Source organism: Meleagris gallopavo, chromosome 4 (assembly GCF_000146605.3).
Source record: "Meleagris gallopavo isolate NT-WF06-2002-E0010 breed Aviagen turkey brand Nicholas breeding stock chromosome 4, Turkey_5.1, whole genome shotgun sequence".
NCBI lineage: Eukaryota > Metazoa > Chordata > Aves > Galliformes > Phasianidae > Meleagris > Meleagris gallopavo.
This window is the reverse complement of record NC_015014.2, coordinates 34,218,146-34,232,661: the sequence shown is the minus strand read 5'-3', so window position 1 is coordinate 34,232,661 and position 14,516 is coordinate 34,218,146. Positions and strand designations below refer to the sequence as shown.

The 14,516-nt window shown below is 39.5% G+C and overlaps 1 protein-coding gene and 1 long non-coding RNA gene across 4 annotated transcripts in view; one reads left to right on the top strand and one right to left on the bottom strand.

Annotated features, from left to right (window-relative positions):
• LOC109367304 overlaps positions 1–14,516 on the bottom strand; it is a 127,870-nt gene that overhangs the window by 49,897 nt on the left and 63,457 nt on the right. Inside the window, exons 1-2 of one of the 2 annotated variants that reach the window (XR_004159602.1) lie at positions 12,165–12,246; positions 2,423–2,561 (exon numbers count right to left, since the gene is read on the bottom strand). This is a non-coding gene — a long non-coding RNA (uncharacterized LOC109367304). Of the gene's footprint in view, positions 1–2,422; positions 2,562–12,164; positions 12,247–14,516 lie in introns of those variants that run through there. The other variant, XR_004159601.1, reaches the window with a different exon arrangement.
• The window catches only part of SYNPO2 (synaptopodin 2), an 87,004-nt gene that overhangs the window by 49,905 nt on the left and 22,583 nt on the right, over positions 1–14,516 (top strand). For both annotated transcript variants that reach the window (XM_003205714.4, XM_010709951.3), the window contains exons 2-3: positions 6,684–6,835; positions 12,206–12,999. In XM_003205714.4, coding sequence (XP_003205762.2) covers positions 6,684–6,835; positions 12,206–12,999 — 946 coding nt within the window. The remainder of the gene's footprint in view (positions 1–6,683; positions 6,836–12,205; positions 13,000–14,516) is intronic.

Sequence of the window (14,516 nt, the reverse complement as noted above, 5' to 3'; positions counted from 1 at the left end):
GAACTTTATGACTAATACGAATCTGATCAGTTAATGAGGAATATAACTTCTGGAAAGTATGAGCTAATGCCAAATAAAATTAAACTGAGAATTGATTACATTAACTTATTTATATTGAAGAACAAAAAGAAAAGACTACCTTACAAACCTTACCCTGTAAAAGAAAAAGGAATACAACTAATTATTACTCATTTACCTGCCAGAAAGACCCTATATTTTAATATTACACAAAAGACCTGCAAAGTGGCAGATAGATACAAACTGCTTATAGAATAATACATTTATTATACAATTTCTGTGTAATCAGAAGGCCTAGACTGATTATATTTTTTCTAAACAAAAAACAAGTCACCAGTTCGGTGGAAAAAAACTGAAAGACTTCAACTCCAGGCACATTTAAACAGAGCTACTCTACTAGGTAATGGTGAGATTGAAGAGACTATACAGAATAAAGGTTGTTTGTAATCCCCAGATTAATGTTAATGATTATTTTCATTAAAAAGGATCTATTTAACAGGTACTTTTTTAACAAAATTGTGCCTTACTGATGACGACAAGACATCTAAGGGCACAGTTTCCTACTGTAGTAAAAAATGCTGCTATAGAAGCTGGTTATTCAATAGATCTGAGAAAAAACCTTAAACTGGAATTCATTATTCAACAGGAGCAAAAGAGTAGTCAAAGAACAAATCCTCATTAAACGTTCTTCACTCTTTGTTATTGATGTTTTATCATCACTCTAAAAGAAGCCACAAAGCCACTGATGGTAAAGCTTGAAACTGATGTAACTAAAGTAGTAAACAATAATGAAGATGGGCAGCTGACCTACAGAAGTCTGTCTGTCTGTTAAGCTGCGCTATTGCATTTGCCCCATCACAGTGAAACACCAGGCCAATCATCAAAGGCTCAAGACCAACACTTTGAACTGTGGTTTCACTGAAGGCTTACATGTGTAAATAAAGTTTACTATTACTGGCTTCAACATACAACAAGCCATACAAGAGTTCAGAAGAGGCTTCAGGATATTCAACTGAGTTCACTTTTCCCAAGGTGACTCCTCAAATAAAAAAACAATGCCATGTGTATGAGAAAAAGATAATCAGTAGGAGAGAAGAGCACTTCCACTACATCCAAGGGCAATATTTTCTGTTTTGTTATCTGTTTCCTGCTGACAAACTGGAAAATGATCAGTAGAATGCTGTGAAAACAATTCAAGTTTCAGAAAGCTTGCTTTAAATTGAGGATACCTCTATGCAAACATATGTGTGTTTTAAAGCCACAAAAAGCATACTTATTAAAAATAAAGGTAGAGAGTAAAAGAATTATGTTCATGCCCAGATTGCTTATTTTCTCATTCAGAAAAAAGGTTCAGTCAGGCTACAGCTGAAGCACCTCATTTAGATTCTCTAAGATACAGGACTGTAATCCCAACAGCACACCAGAATAAGATTTAGATATCCTTCCAAGAAGTCACTGGTAAAAACAAGATTATGATATCTTCTACTACATTTTGTATTTGGGCAACTGAAGTGTCCTCGCATGTAATTACCTTCTGATACACTACAATCCAATGAGCTTATTATCAGGTTCAGCATACCTCAACTCTTCAATCTGCACACTACAGGACTCAGATACACAACCAAGATTGTCAGCTGGTAATTTGAGCCCAAATTGCTTTCTATGCATCCACCTGCAGTCCACAGTAAATAACAGGTGCATCTAAGTTAGCTGTTCAGCTTCATCAGAGCTACAATTTTTGCAGCATGTTTCTCTGCTATCCTTATTTACTACATGTTGATTTGCAACGTGGAACGATTTGAGTTGTACAAACTGAACTGGTTTCAAATAAAATGAAAGGAGCACATGTAAAACACAATAGTAGGCAAGGGGTCTGCAGGTCACATAACAAGACTAGAGTTTGTCTAAAGTAGAAATGCTACAAGGCACCCAGCATAGAAGATTGGCACCCAGCATTAGCTTTCTCTACAAAACCTCTCCTTTACCACATACTACAGCAAAAACAGCCATAGTGTACACCCTCTGCTTATTCATCTTTCAATGGATAAGAAAGTGACTGTTAACTACTACCTGCTACAAGCACCAAGGACTGCCCCAGACCTACCAGCATGCCACAGCTACCACAAATCCAGAATTAGCTAACACAGCATGCTTTCTTCCACAGACCTGTGCCTCTGGGATTACCTCTCACCAGTACATTACTACACAAAGACCCACAATCCCATCTCAGGGGGACCCACATTGTGTCTTTTTTCTTCCTGGTGCTGCTTTGCCACTTATTTTTTTTTCCCAACAAGAGAAGGAAAAACAGATAAATATATTTTCTGCTATCAGCCTTTTAGACTAATAATCTCGTATTAAGTCAAGTTTCTGACAATCAAGATCTTCCCAAAATCTTACTCACAGTTTCCAGCTCCAGTCTTGACAGACGATCCTGAACATGCTCCTAACAGCCCATGCCCCACTCCCACGGAGTGATGAAGTGCCAGGTGAGGGGAATGAGAAATCCTCTACCAGACCTCATTGCCGCTTCACTGGAAAAACTGTGGTTTAAAAGAAAAATAAAGCAATTTAATCACTGCACTATATACAACTTATGTAATAAATAATAAGTAACATATTGAACAATATTATTATATTAATATACAAATCATATGCTAATACTGTACTATATGTAATACTATAGTTCACATAGGTTGCTCCAAAAGTAATGCTTCTCATTTATTTCCATGGAAACTACTATAGATACAAAGAGCACAATAACTTTATTTGATAGTGCAAACCATCAGCTACAGAACACTATTTCTCAACAGAGGCTCAATGTTAGCTATGCATTTTCACCAGTGATGAACAAGAGCATGCATGCTGCACTTGTAACAATCTGCACTAGTGGAGGTGACCCACAGCCAATGTCACCACTGCTGAAATGCACCACCTCATTGTGCTCACAGCCACTATTTGGTCTCCGTGGACACTCAGCAAGTATCAATGAATGTCAGTGGATGCAATTTTTTTCTCATGGAGAAATTCAGTGATAGATCTTTGCGCCATACACACTTCCATATTGGATGCTATTTTCTCAGATTGGGCCTTTACTGTCATCCGTCACGCTGCAATAACACATAACAGAATATTGGTGGAAGGTTTGACCTCTACTGTCATACCACCACCTTCTCCCTCTGACATCATGGGCCAATATAATAAAACAGGATGCATAACTTTCAGAGCAGCCCTCTATAGTACTATATTATATATAATATACAGTATAAACAGCAATAATAAAAAGTCCTGGCAGGAGCAGAAAAGTAATACAGACAGCACCAGGAAAAAACAGTAAGAAACCGGATGAGGTTCAACAAAAGCAAGTGTAGGGTCTTACACCTAGGGAGGAATAATTGCATGCACCAATACAGGCTGGGGGATGAGCTGCTGGAGAGGAGCTCTGCAGAGAGGGACCTGGGCGTCCTGGTGGACGACAGGTTGGCCATGAGCCAGCAGTGTGCCCTCGTGGCCAAAAAGGCCAATGGCATTCTGGGGTGCATTAAGAAGAGCGTGTCCAGCAGGTCGAGGGAGGTGATCCTCCCCCTCTACTCTGCCCTGGTAAGGCCTCATCTGGAGTACTGTGTCCAGTTCTGGGCTCCCCAGTACAAAAAAGACAGGGATCTCTTGGAAAGAGTCCAGCGGAGGGCCACAAAGTTGGTGAAGGGCCTGGAGCATCTCCCCTATGAAGAAAGGCTAAGTGAACTGGGTCTGTTTAGCCTTGAAAAAAGAAGACTGAGAGGGGACCTGATCCAGGTTTATAAATATCTGAGGTGTGGCGGCCATAGCGGTGAGGCCAGTCTCTTTTCAGCGGTACGTGGAGACAGGACGAGGGGAAACGGACATAAGCTGCAGCATAGGAAGTTTCGCACGAATGTGCGTAAGAACTTCTTCACGGTGAGGGTGACGGAGCACTGGAACAGGCTGCCCAGGGAGGTTGTGGAGTCTCCTTCTCTGGAGATATTCAAGTCTCGCCTGGACGCCTACCTGTGCGACCTGGTGTAGGGAACCTGCTTTGGCAGGGGGGTTGGTCTCGATGATCTCTAGAGGTCCCTTCCAACCCCTACAATTCTGTGATTCTGTGAAGTGCTTCAACTGTCCCCAGAAGCAACTGTTGTCTAGACAGGTTCAGCACAAGTGCTAAAGGCTCAGCTTTGCTGTGTTATATCAGCATTGCAAGCACTGAGAAATCAAGAAAATTTTGCATATTTTTCCAGTAGATCCCATTCACAGATTTTAGGGTAAAAAAGCCTCATCTTTCACTCCCCCCAAAAAAGTCCATCCCAAAGCAGAAAGAAGCAACAAGTAACTGGGAAGACCTGGGCTGCAGTGTAACACAGGAACGACCACTACTTTCGAAAGAATCTCTTTTAACAAAAAATCACCCAAAACAATCGATGTTGTCTATGAGTAGCTGAGTAACCTGGTCCTATTCTGAAACTAAAATGATGATACTTTTCCATTCTACCATCAATCTGCTACAATGCACTAAATAAGGTGCTGTAGTTCACCCTCCCCTTTAATTCTCCAACAGAAACACCAAAAAGAAGATAACACTGATGTTATCTTGAGGTTAGGGAAAAGGCTGACATACAGTCAGGAGAACCATTAATAGGTACAGCATGTGCAGTGTGATCTTGTCATGGTAAAACCGTATTAAAGGTTTGATTAATGCGGATAAACCTGGAAATAAAATGATGAGAGGAAATTTGCTCTAATATGCATATGAACTGCAATGCTACCAGATAATGAAGAATAATGACTTGCAGCAATTTTTTTTCCAGCATAGCCAGTGCTGAGATTTCCTATATAGGTACAAGTATCTCACAGCTTGTGATCTTTCAAGAATTCACCAGGGAGCAAAATGGACTAAAGAGCCCTTTCAAGAACAGTAAAAAAACTTCAGCGTCCTTTTCTATTTTCTTTGAATGCTACCTAGGAGACTATTAGAAAATAATGAAACTGTCTGCACTGTCCAATAATTTATAGAGATATATTAACATCATACAATTGAACTTTTTCTTTTGACATACATCACTGAAAGTATGGAATAATGGGTAACAATTTCTCTCCTGAGACAGTTGCAAAGGTAATCTATGACAGAACTAATCCCAAATTCTCACTTAATAAAAAAACAGAAACAAGTTTTCTTCTCACATTGTCGGTATCATCTTACTCTATTTCTGTATTGACATGTGCTTATGTGCCTTTTGAAAAAAAGTCATTCTAAATTCTTCTTAGCATACACATTAAATATTTACATATAGGCCTGGAATGCCTTGTACAGTTTTAATAGTATACCTTTCTATTTAAAAAAACAGTAACAAAAAATCAACCCAAATCATAGCTCATGTATAAAGTAAAATACTAAACACTGCCTGAACTGTCATTTCTTCCCAAAGTACAAGGATGTTTATGCTCTTGCCTAGGGGAAGATAAACATAGCAGCATACCACTCCATATTTGTAAATGTTAACTCCTCTGCAAGGTAGTAACCAGCTTCTGTATGCATGAGCCATCTGTTTTTTCACTGCTCAAAAAGCCATAATATGACATACAGATATGCTTAAATTGAAACAACAAAGACCTATGGCCCCACCACAGAAAAAAAAAAAAAAAGTGCAATCTCACTCTTTATTCTACACATTGTTCGGACTCCAAGAAACTTCAGAACAGCCTTCAGAAATGCTTCCTAGGCGCTAGCCTACTGGCCTGTTAGGATACCAGGGATAATTCTATAGGTCCATGGGAATACATCACCCTCAGGTCCAGTATACATGAGAACGTGCTCTTCCAGAGTCAATGGAGATTAACTCAGCTGCTCTAAGTGTGGTAGATCTATGCTACTTCTAGAAAAAATTCCAAGAAAATGTTCTGATGATTTTATTCACCCTCATAATAGACTGGATAACATCTTAAACCATCAAATGCCCTTATAAGTGTATAAGTCATAGTAAAGTACTTCTGCAAGCATTCTGGTTAATATAATGTACTGTATTATATAATGTATTTGCCAAATATGTACTTTAAAACTAGTAGTCAACTGTATGGCATACTTTGAGTGGTGTTGAAGCTGTCTAGACTTTGTTATACAAAGACTATGATAAGCTATAACATGCTGCCAGTGGAAAAAAAAGAGTGAAACAGGAAAAAACAAATAGTGGAGAGTTCTTGAATGAGTACTTAATGGGAGAGGTTAAACCTCCTTATTAATCTTTACTAAATCAGGGATCTTATTCAGATGACTATAATAGGATATTCAGCCATTCAGATTTTTATAATTTGGCAACTAAACCTTTAGTTGAGCATCTAAGGAAAAGTGTCCAATATACCAGGAATTTGTAAACCTGTAGCTTTAACAGCAAGCAGATATTGACATTCTGCCTAGAGTAGCCTGAAGTTACATACTCTTCTTTTGAAATCTTGACTTAGCTGTCTTCCGTTCTGGGAGAAGCTAATGAGATTTTTTGCCTTTCTGCTAGGTGCTAATCAACTGACTGTTGTCCCTAACTTCTGTGCCTCTCTCTCTTCTTTTTTTTTGTACAAAGTTAAGTTGGGGACATATCTGCTGCTGTTTTCAAATGAACACTAAATGTGCAATATGGAATTTTGTTTTTAACTCACAGGTTCGCAACAAAAGCAAAGCAGCTAAGGCTGGGCTGTGTGAGGGGGATGAGGTGGTGTCTATCAATGGCAAACCCTGTGGAGACTTAACCTATGCTGAAGTTATCGTTCTGATGGAAAGCTTGACTGACGTCCTGCAGATGCTTATCAAGAGGTACAGGAATGCTCAGAATGCTTTGGTGCAATTCTGTTCAGCGTGCCACATAGAAAATGTGTGTGTTGAATGCAATTATTTTGCAGATATACACTGTGAGCTTCTGATAGTCCTACTGTTTGTGTCTTTAATTCTGTTTGTCTGCACTGAAAAGAGAGGGAGGACAGTATATTTGAAGGAATTAATGTACAGAATTCAAACAGCACAGTTTATACACAGAAGGGTAGAGTTTCCAAACATAACAGTTGTATTTCTTATTAACAATATTCGGTATTTAAAAGGAGTCCACTACCATATTTGCACATTGCAGAGTCTTGAGTTCAATTATCCTTTCCACTCCTTTGAAGTAGTGAAGTGTTGTTATTCTCCACAGATAGGGAAGTGAGGAATAAAATAAGCAAAGGCTGAATAGATGGAGAAAGTGTGTTAGACAGATATGCCTTGATGGTGACATGGCAAATGGTCTTCTTGGGTAGCAAAATGTGTAGCAGTCAGGAAAGAGAGAGGGCTCGGAAGTCATGGACTGTATTTTTGTAAACATTATCACTCCACTAAATGAGGCAAGGCAAGTCACTTATGTCTTTCTGGATCTCAGATTCTCCACTTACAAAAAGTGACGGTGAAGTTCATTTTTCTTCAAAAAATGCTTAGAGCTTCTTAGAATAGAGAACTTTCATGTAGATTTACAAGGAAGCCAGAAGACTGCACATCAGTGCATCTGCAAGGTCAGTCCTATAATGATCATCAACTTAATATATACTATCCTGTGTTCAGAACCACTGACAGTGAACACATACCCACCAAACTGTGCATTTAGACAAGATGAAGTCTGAATTGCCTTCAGTGCAGTTAAGAAGAGCAAAAAGACCTGACACTTTTCCCTTCCTTGTAGGGAATTATGGCTGCCTCCTGAATTACTGTAGTCCTCTGTATCTGCTCTCACAAAGGCAGGAGCAGGAGGACAGACAGGGCCACGATTCCTCACAACAGCTAACAGCGTCATTGGAAAGGCTGAAAAGACTGCTGCAAAAAAAACTTGCCTATTATTACCAAGGAAGCCTAAAAAAGCAAGTGACATTTCTCTATGTTTTCTGCAACCTGTGCAAGGGAAAATTCCAAAGTGCCTAGTAGTTTGAAGTCTGCCTTCTATCTGCCTTCTATCTGCCTTCAAAACAAAATGCTCTGAAAGAATATTCATTTTACTCGTAACAGACATTTTGCATGGTCTGCCTGTGCATCTTGTTTAGGGCAAAGCACTGTATCAATGTGATGAGATTAGGGGAACAATGACAGCTGAGCATTATGGCTTATTTTCTATATGTTATGTAGCTCTTATTTCTGGTTCAGTAGCATATAATTTGAGTGTTCCTCGTGTGGTAACTACATTCCTGTTTTTAATTCATAAGATGACAACAATAAACGCACTTGTAAAAATGATATTTGTGGTTAACCAGCTGCCTTCTCTGCAGCCATACAATACCTCCATATGTTTTGACTCCTGGCTGTTGCTGTTCTTTAAGTGACATTTCAATTGGTCTGAAGGTTCCATTACGCTCCAGCTCAAAGTGGCAGCATATCTACTCACTCAATTGCTTCTTCTTGAATGTATGGTAAACAGCAAGAATTTCCTGAAAATTAGAGCTGAGTCAAAGTATTAAGGACCAGTGTTTCATGGAATGAAACTCTGTGTCTCTTAGAAATTTTAAGAAACTTGCAGTTGCTCAACAGTGTTCTGAAATTTTCTAATGGAATTCACTATGAGAATCTGAGAATTACTTCTCATCAGCTCATCTCCCAAATCACAGCACTTTGTGTCAGTATCTTTCCTGGTGGGGAAGATTAAACTGAAACCCTTCTCCTCCTCTGCAACCTCTTTTATGGGTAATATCCCTCTCAGTATTACCACCAGGATTTTTCAGTAAATGCCTTAGCACACTCAGAGCAATGTGAATCAAGTCATTTTTTCACAAGGAGCCACTTGTTAGCCATCTTAAGAAAAGGCCAGGAATCATAAGAAAGGAATAATGCCTAATTAAAGTGGCTTTCCAACAGTGATCTGAATCTGAGCTTCTCTTGCTGGTAGAAAAGCCATCCCTTGTTGATGCCAAGGGCAACATGGTGACCAAAGATCAGAATAAGGCTGAGGTACTTAATTCCTTCTTTGCCTCAGTCTTTAATAGTAAGACTAGTTACTCCCTGGGCACACAGCCCCTTGCACTGGGAATTAGGGATGAGGAAAAGAATAGGCCCTGAATGATTTGTGATTAGATGGTTTTGGACCTGCTCTGAAAGCTGGACGTTCACAAGTCCATGGGACCAGATGGACTGCACCCTAAAGTGCTGAGGGAGTGGCGGATGTGGTTGCCAAGCCACTCTCCATCATCCTTGAACAGTCCTAGCTAATCGGGGATGTCCCTGCAGATTGGAAACTGGCAATTGTGATACCCATCTTCAAATAGGGCCAGAAAGATGATCCTGGTAGCTACAGACCTATCAGTCTCACCTTGGTGCCAGGGAAGGTTATGGAATGAATAATGTTGGGAGCCAACATATATGGAAAGGGACCCTGGTGGACAGTTGGCTGAATATGAGCCAGCAGTGTGCCCAGGTGGCCAAGACCAATGGCATCCTGGCTTGTATCAGGAATGGTGCGGTGAGCAGGACTAGGGAAGTCATCCTGCCCCTGTACTTGGCATTGGTGAGGCCTCACCTCGAGTACTGGGCTCAGTTTTGGACACCTCAGCACAGAAAGGACATTGAGGTGCTGGAGCAGGTCCAAAGAAGGGCAACAAGGCTTGTGAAGGGCTTGGAGAATATGCTCTGTGAGGAGAGACTGAAGGAACTGGGGCTGTTTAGTCTGGGGAAAAGGAAGCCAAGGGGAGACCTTATTGCTGTCTTCCAATATCTAAAAGGTGCTTACAGCGAGAGTGGAGTTGGTCTCTTCTCACTGGTGACAGGTGACAGGATGAGGGGAAATGGACTCAAGTTGCACCGGGTAACTTTATGTTGGATATCAGGAAAAACTTTTTTACAACTTTTTACAACTCTTTTTACAAAGAGTTGTTAAGCACTGGAATAGGCTCCCCAAGGAGGTGGTTGAGTCACCATCCCTGGATGTGTTTAAAAACCTTTTGGATGTGGTGCTCAGGGACATGATTTAGCAGAGGGTTGTTAGAGTTAGGGTAGTATAATCAGGTTGTGGTTGGACTCGATGATCTTTAAGGTCTTTTCTAATCTGAGCAATTCTATGATTCTATGACTCTATGATTTCTTCTTGGAAAGCTTCTGACTGTTCCTGAACTACGTGCATAAAAGATCAGATTTTCAAAAGCTTTCATCATTGAACTAATTCTGTTCTTACTGAACTCACTGGAAGAAAAAATAGCTTTTAAATCAGGTTTTAAGATGCTACTTGGGCTTTGATGTCTAGAAGTTTTTCTAATCTGTAAGCTACAGTTACTGACCAACAGTGCCCAGAAAATCTTTGGTTTGTAGGGCAAACACCCTCCAGATGTCCTGTTGGGGAGCATCTTACTGACCTTCCCCAACAAACACTGAGCAGATGTATCTGGGAAACGCTGAGAGTGGTGCCAGCAATGCTACCCTGCCCTTTTCACATCAGCATTAGCAACTCCTGAGCGTCAGCTGAGTCTAGAAAGAAGATTTTCTAGGTGGAAGCAGGGAGTATGCTCAATGCATACCTAAATGAAATACACCATGTAGGGAGTAAAACATGACTCTGAGGCAAATCCTGCTATGTTGACTCTATGAAATTTGCTTCCTTCCTGGAATTATACAAGGGATGATGTTCCTACAGTGAGCTGGAAAAACACGAAAAAAAAGTAATAATTTGTCCAAATAAAATCATAAATGACAATTAAGAGATCAGACCAAGTACTCTGCCTCTTGACACATGGACACACATTTATGTCTATATAGAGTAGAAGTATATCCATAAGTAGCAAGGGCCTTTTAAGGTGGAAATCTTTTCCTCTCACACAATCACTCAGCTACCAATAAAGGCTAACATTTAGCTGGCCCATCCCCCAGTCTTATATCCTACATGGAAATGTTTATGGATTTCTGTAATTTATCTGTACTTAAAAGCAGTGCAATTGATCATCCAAATAACATAATATGATGGAATCCAGCAACACTCACAAGGAGCTCCCTAAATCAAAATCTGTCTGATCTTTACATAGCTCCATATGTGGTGTAATGGATGTTACACATTTTGTGCTATCTGAGGCAGATCAAAACTTCTACAAACAGTATGCTACATGGCCAGAAATGCAAGTGTTATTGAAGTTTCTTCTATATATTGACAGATATATTTCTTCTATCTCTTCTTCCAGCTTTTCTTTGTAGAGTGGTTCCAAAGTTTCAAAATACTTGGAACTTGCTTTTGATTTCAGAAATCACTGTAATACTTGATCTGAGTACTTTACTGAGGATACCTACCACTCCTCTCATTTGAAAACGCGCTTTGCTACCTTCTAGTCAACAGAAAGCCTAAATAGCATACTGCAATCTTGCTATGCAGAAAAAGGTTTCTCCTTGAATTAATAAGTAGCCATTATGGCCCAGGGTATTGAAAAAGGAAGCTGGGAATCCTAAACTCAGTAAAACAGCCAAGTCCAGGGGAATGAATAATTCAGGAGAGTTACTCTGAAGTATGTTGCAGACTTCGTGAAGACACGGTAACGTTTGACATTCAGGAATACTTTTTCCCTTTAACTAGAAAATGTTGCATGGCTTCACTAACTTTTCTTGTTGGACCATCAAAATAGGGCCAGAATGTTTTAATTATTCCATTGTATATTTGGATTACGATCCTCACAGGAATTCTTTGAATGTGTATTTTAAGTATCCATTCCTTTCCCTCTTCCCCCCCTCTCCACCCCCCCGGTTTCTCTGTCTCTCCTTCTTATTCTCATCCAGTAGTTTATTCCTTAGAGAGTAAACTATTTGAAACAGCAACTATGTGTGAGTGTGGTGCCTAAAACAGCTGGGGTAGTAGCCACAGTGCCAAAAATTAGGCACTGTTCTGGTGTCATGCAAAGTTAATTTTCTCATGCACATGTGAAATATGAAGAAGCATTGTCCTAGAAGTCTCCGTAGAATCATTATAATAGAAATGTGTCTGAGAAAACATTTCAATTTCGCTCTCACTGAACTGAAAATATTCATAGATGTTTTGAGACTTCTGCATTCTGGGAAAATTCTTCTCCTTAAATGGTCCTGCTAGCAGGTACAAGTAACAGTGGGGGGAAAATACTATACAGAAATTGTTTTTCTTTGCAATTGTGTTTACAATTACTGTACTTACAGCAGCTTAATATCTTGAATTACTTGTTTATGTATGTGCAGATCCTCCAGTGAAATAAATGAAACTTTGAGTGCTGAAAGAGAAAACGGAAAGCACGATAACATAAAAAATGAGGACTATAGGGAGAGCACTACACTGCAGATTAATACAGCCAAAGAGATACCCCATGGAAATTTGTGCATCACAGAGATATACAGTGAGACTCATCAGGGAGCAGGAGAAAGCAACATACACTTTTCTGAAATGAAACAAGAGACCACACAAAGTCACAGAATTTCTCCTAAAGTGATAGGCACCTCCAAAGCGCTTGTGACTGATGAATCTGCTTTCAGAGGGAAGATAGAAGAAAGAAGGCCAGGCAATATGGTTGAGCTGCAGTTATCCCTCTCAAATGATGGTCACAAGAGCACCAACGCTCCTTCTGTGACTCTCTTAGGGGCAGAAAAAAGCACCCCTTCAGGAAGAGGACCCAGTGTACAAGAAGACGGGACCAACCCAGTAATCACAATTCCCCTGAGTGTGAAAGAGGGCAACATCCAGTGGTCAAGCAAAGTAGTCCAGTTTTCTAGTAGCAAAGAGGTCAAGATGATCCAAAGTGCAGCTCCATCTATCCCCAGGGTGGAGGTGATCCTAGACTGTTCAGACAGAGAAAAAGAAGCACCCAAGTCTCTAGCTGAAAGGGGGTGTGTTGATTCTCAAGTGGAAGGAGGGCAGTCAGAAGCACCTCCTTCTCTCCCCTCCTTTGCAATCTCATCAGAAGGCACAGAGCAGGGAGAAGACAACCAGCACTCGGAAAGGGATCACAGACCTCTCAAGCACAGGGCAAGGCACGCAAGTAAGTACGTCCCATCTAATCATTTGCATTGCCTGAGGATATACTTTGTAACTTGAAACATCATCTCAGAATTTTAGATTGCATTAGAAAAAGGAGTTTTGTCTGCAGCGTTCTAACTTTCTCTCTCTGTCTTCTAAACAATTCTTGCTTTATATAATTTTTCAGGGTAATGCAATGTTCCTGGTAATGAGCCAAGAATAAAGCCATGCCTTAACTGTGCTGAATAACTTTGTTTAGTAGACTTCCACTCTGAAATCATTTAATGACTTTGTCCAACTAAAAATACTTTTATTTCCAGAAAGGGCTAAAATTCTGCTGGTTCTCACATACACACTAAGAGGCAATCTGTGGAATATTAACAAAGAATAAAAACACAAAAAAAACAAAAACAAAAAAAAGAAAACACCAATAAACCAGGTTGCTTGCACACGTCTAAGTGAATCCTGTGGATTTCTGTTTACAGCAAAAATTTTGTGCTATCATTTGCATCATCTAAAATCAAAGCCATGGTATTGCTCTTAAAAGTTGAAAATAAAAAAAGGCTATTAGTAAAGCTTGATGTTGCCTGCAGACGAGATTTTGACAGACACTAGCATGTGTATAACTGTTACATGATCCTTTCAGCTTTGTCGGACTTCTCTAGACTGTAAAATGAACTTACTATTTCTTCTGACTCCCATACCCAGAGGTCAATTACAAAATCCGTCCAAGAAGTTTACATGAAAGCAAATTTGAAACTGAATCCAGTGTCAGTTTACCAAGTATAGATACGTAAAATTAATTTATTATTTTATTAATTTGATACCTTTTTATTAGTGGGTTGTTTTTTCCAACAATGTTAAGAATCCTGACCTGGGATTTAGTAACAGTATGGCAAAGCTGCTTGAATGCGTGCAATGATATACTGTAGCAACAAACTATTTCATATGCAGCGTTGGAATTAGTCTGCTAACCCTTCGCTAATTCCACTGTAAGCATATTTTTAGCATGATAACCATTTGTATCTTATTTGCAAGTGGATTAAGCAGTTACTTATGCCTAAGTGTCTGCTTCCAATCCACATATTTTAACATTTTAAATAGAGCGTATAAGAAGAGTGCACATACTTTACATTTTGGCTGCGAAGTTAGAACCATCTGTGGGACTGTGCCTGTATATCTCAGAATTTTATTGCCCTTCTAATAAGGCGAGTATATAGAACGAACTACATATTACACGACAGTCTTCTTTCAAGTAAGATGTATACTTTGCCTTTTTCCCATCACAACTATGACACTCTTAATTCTTTTTAACTTATTGGCACGCCATTATTTTTAGGAGTTGATGTAATCTATCAAAATATTTGTTTTTATTATTATTTTTAAAATGTGATTTACACATTAGAATTACCACATTGCTAAGCACAGAGGAATAGTCTGCATGCAGCAAGTACCGTGCATATAAGACTTTTTTTCTTTTGGTCAAATTAAAAGTTACAATGCAGCATTTCAGTCTAAACTACAAAAGAATATTTATTA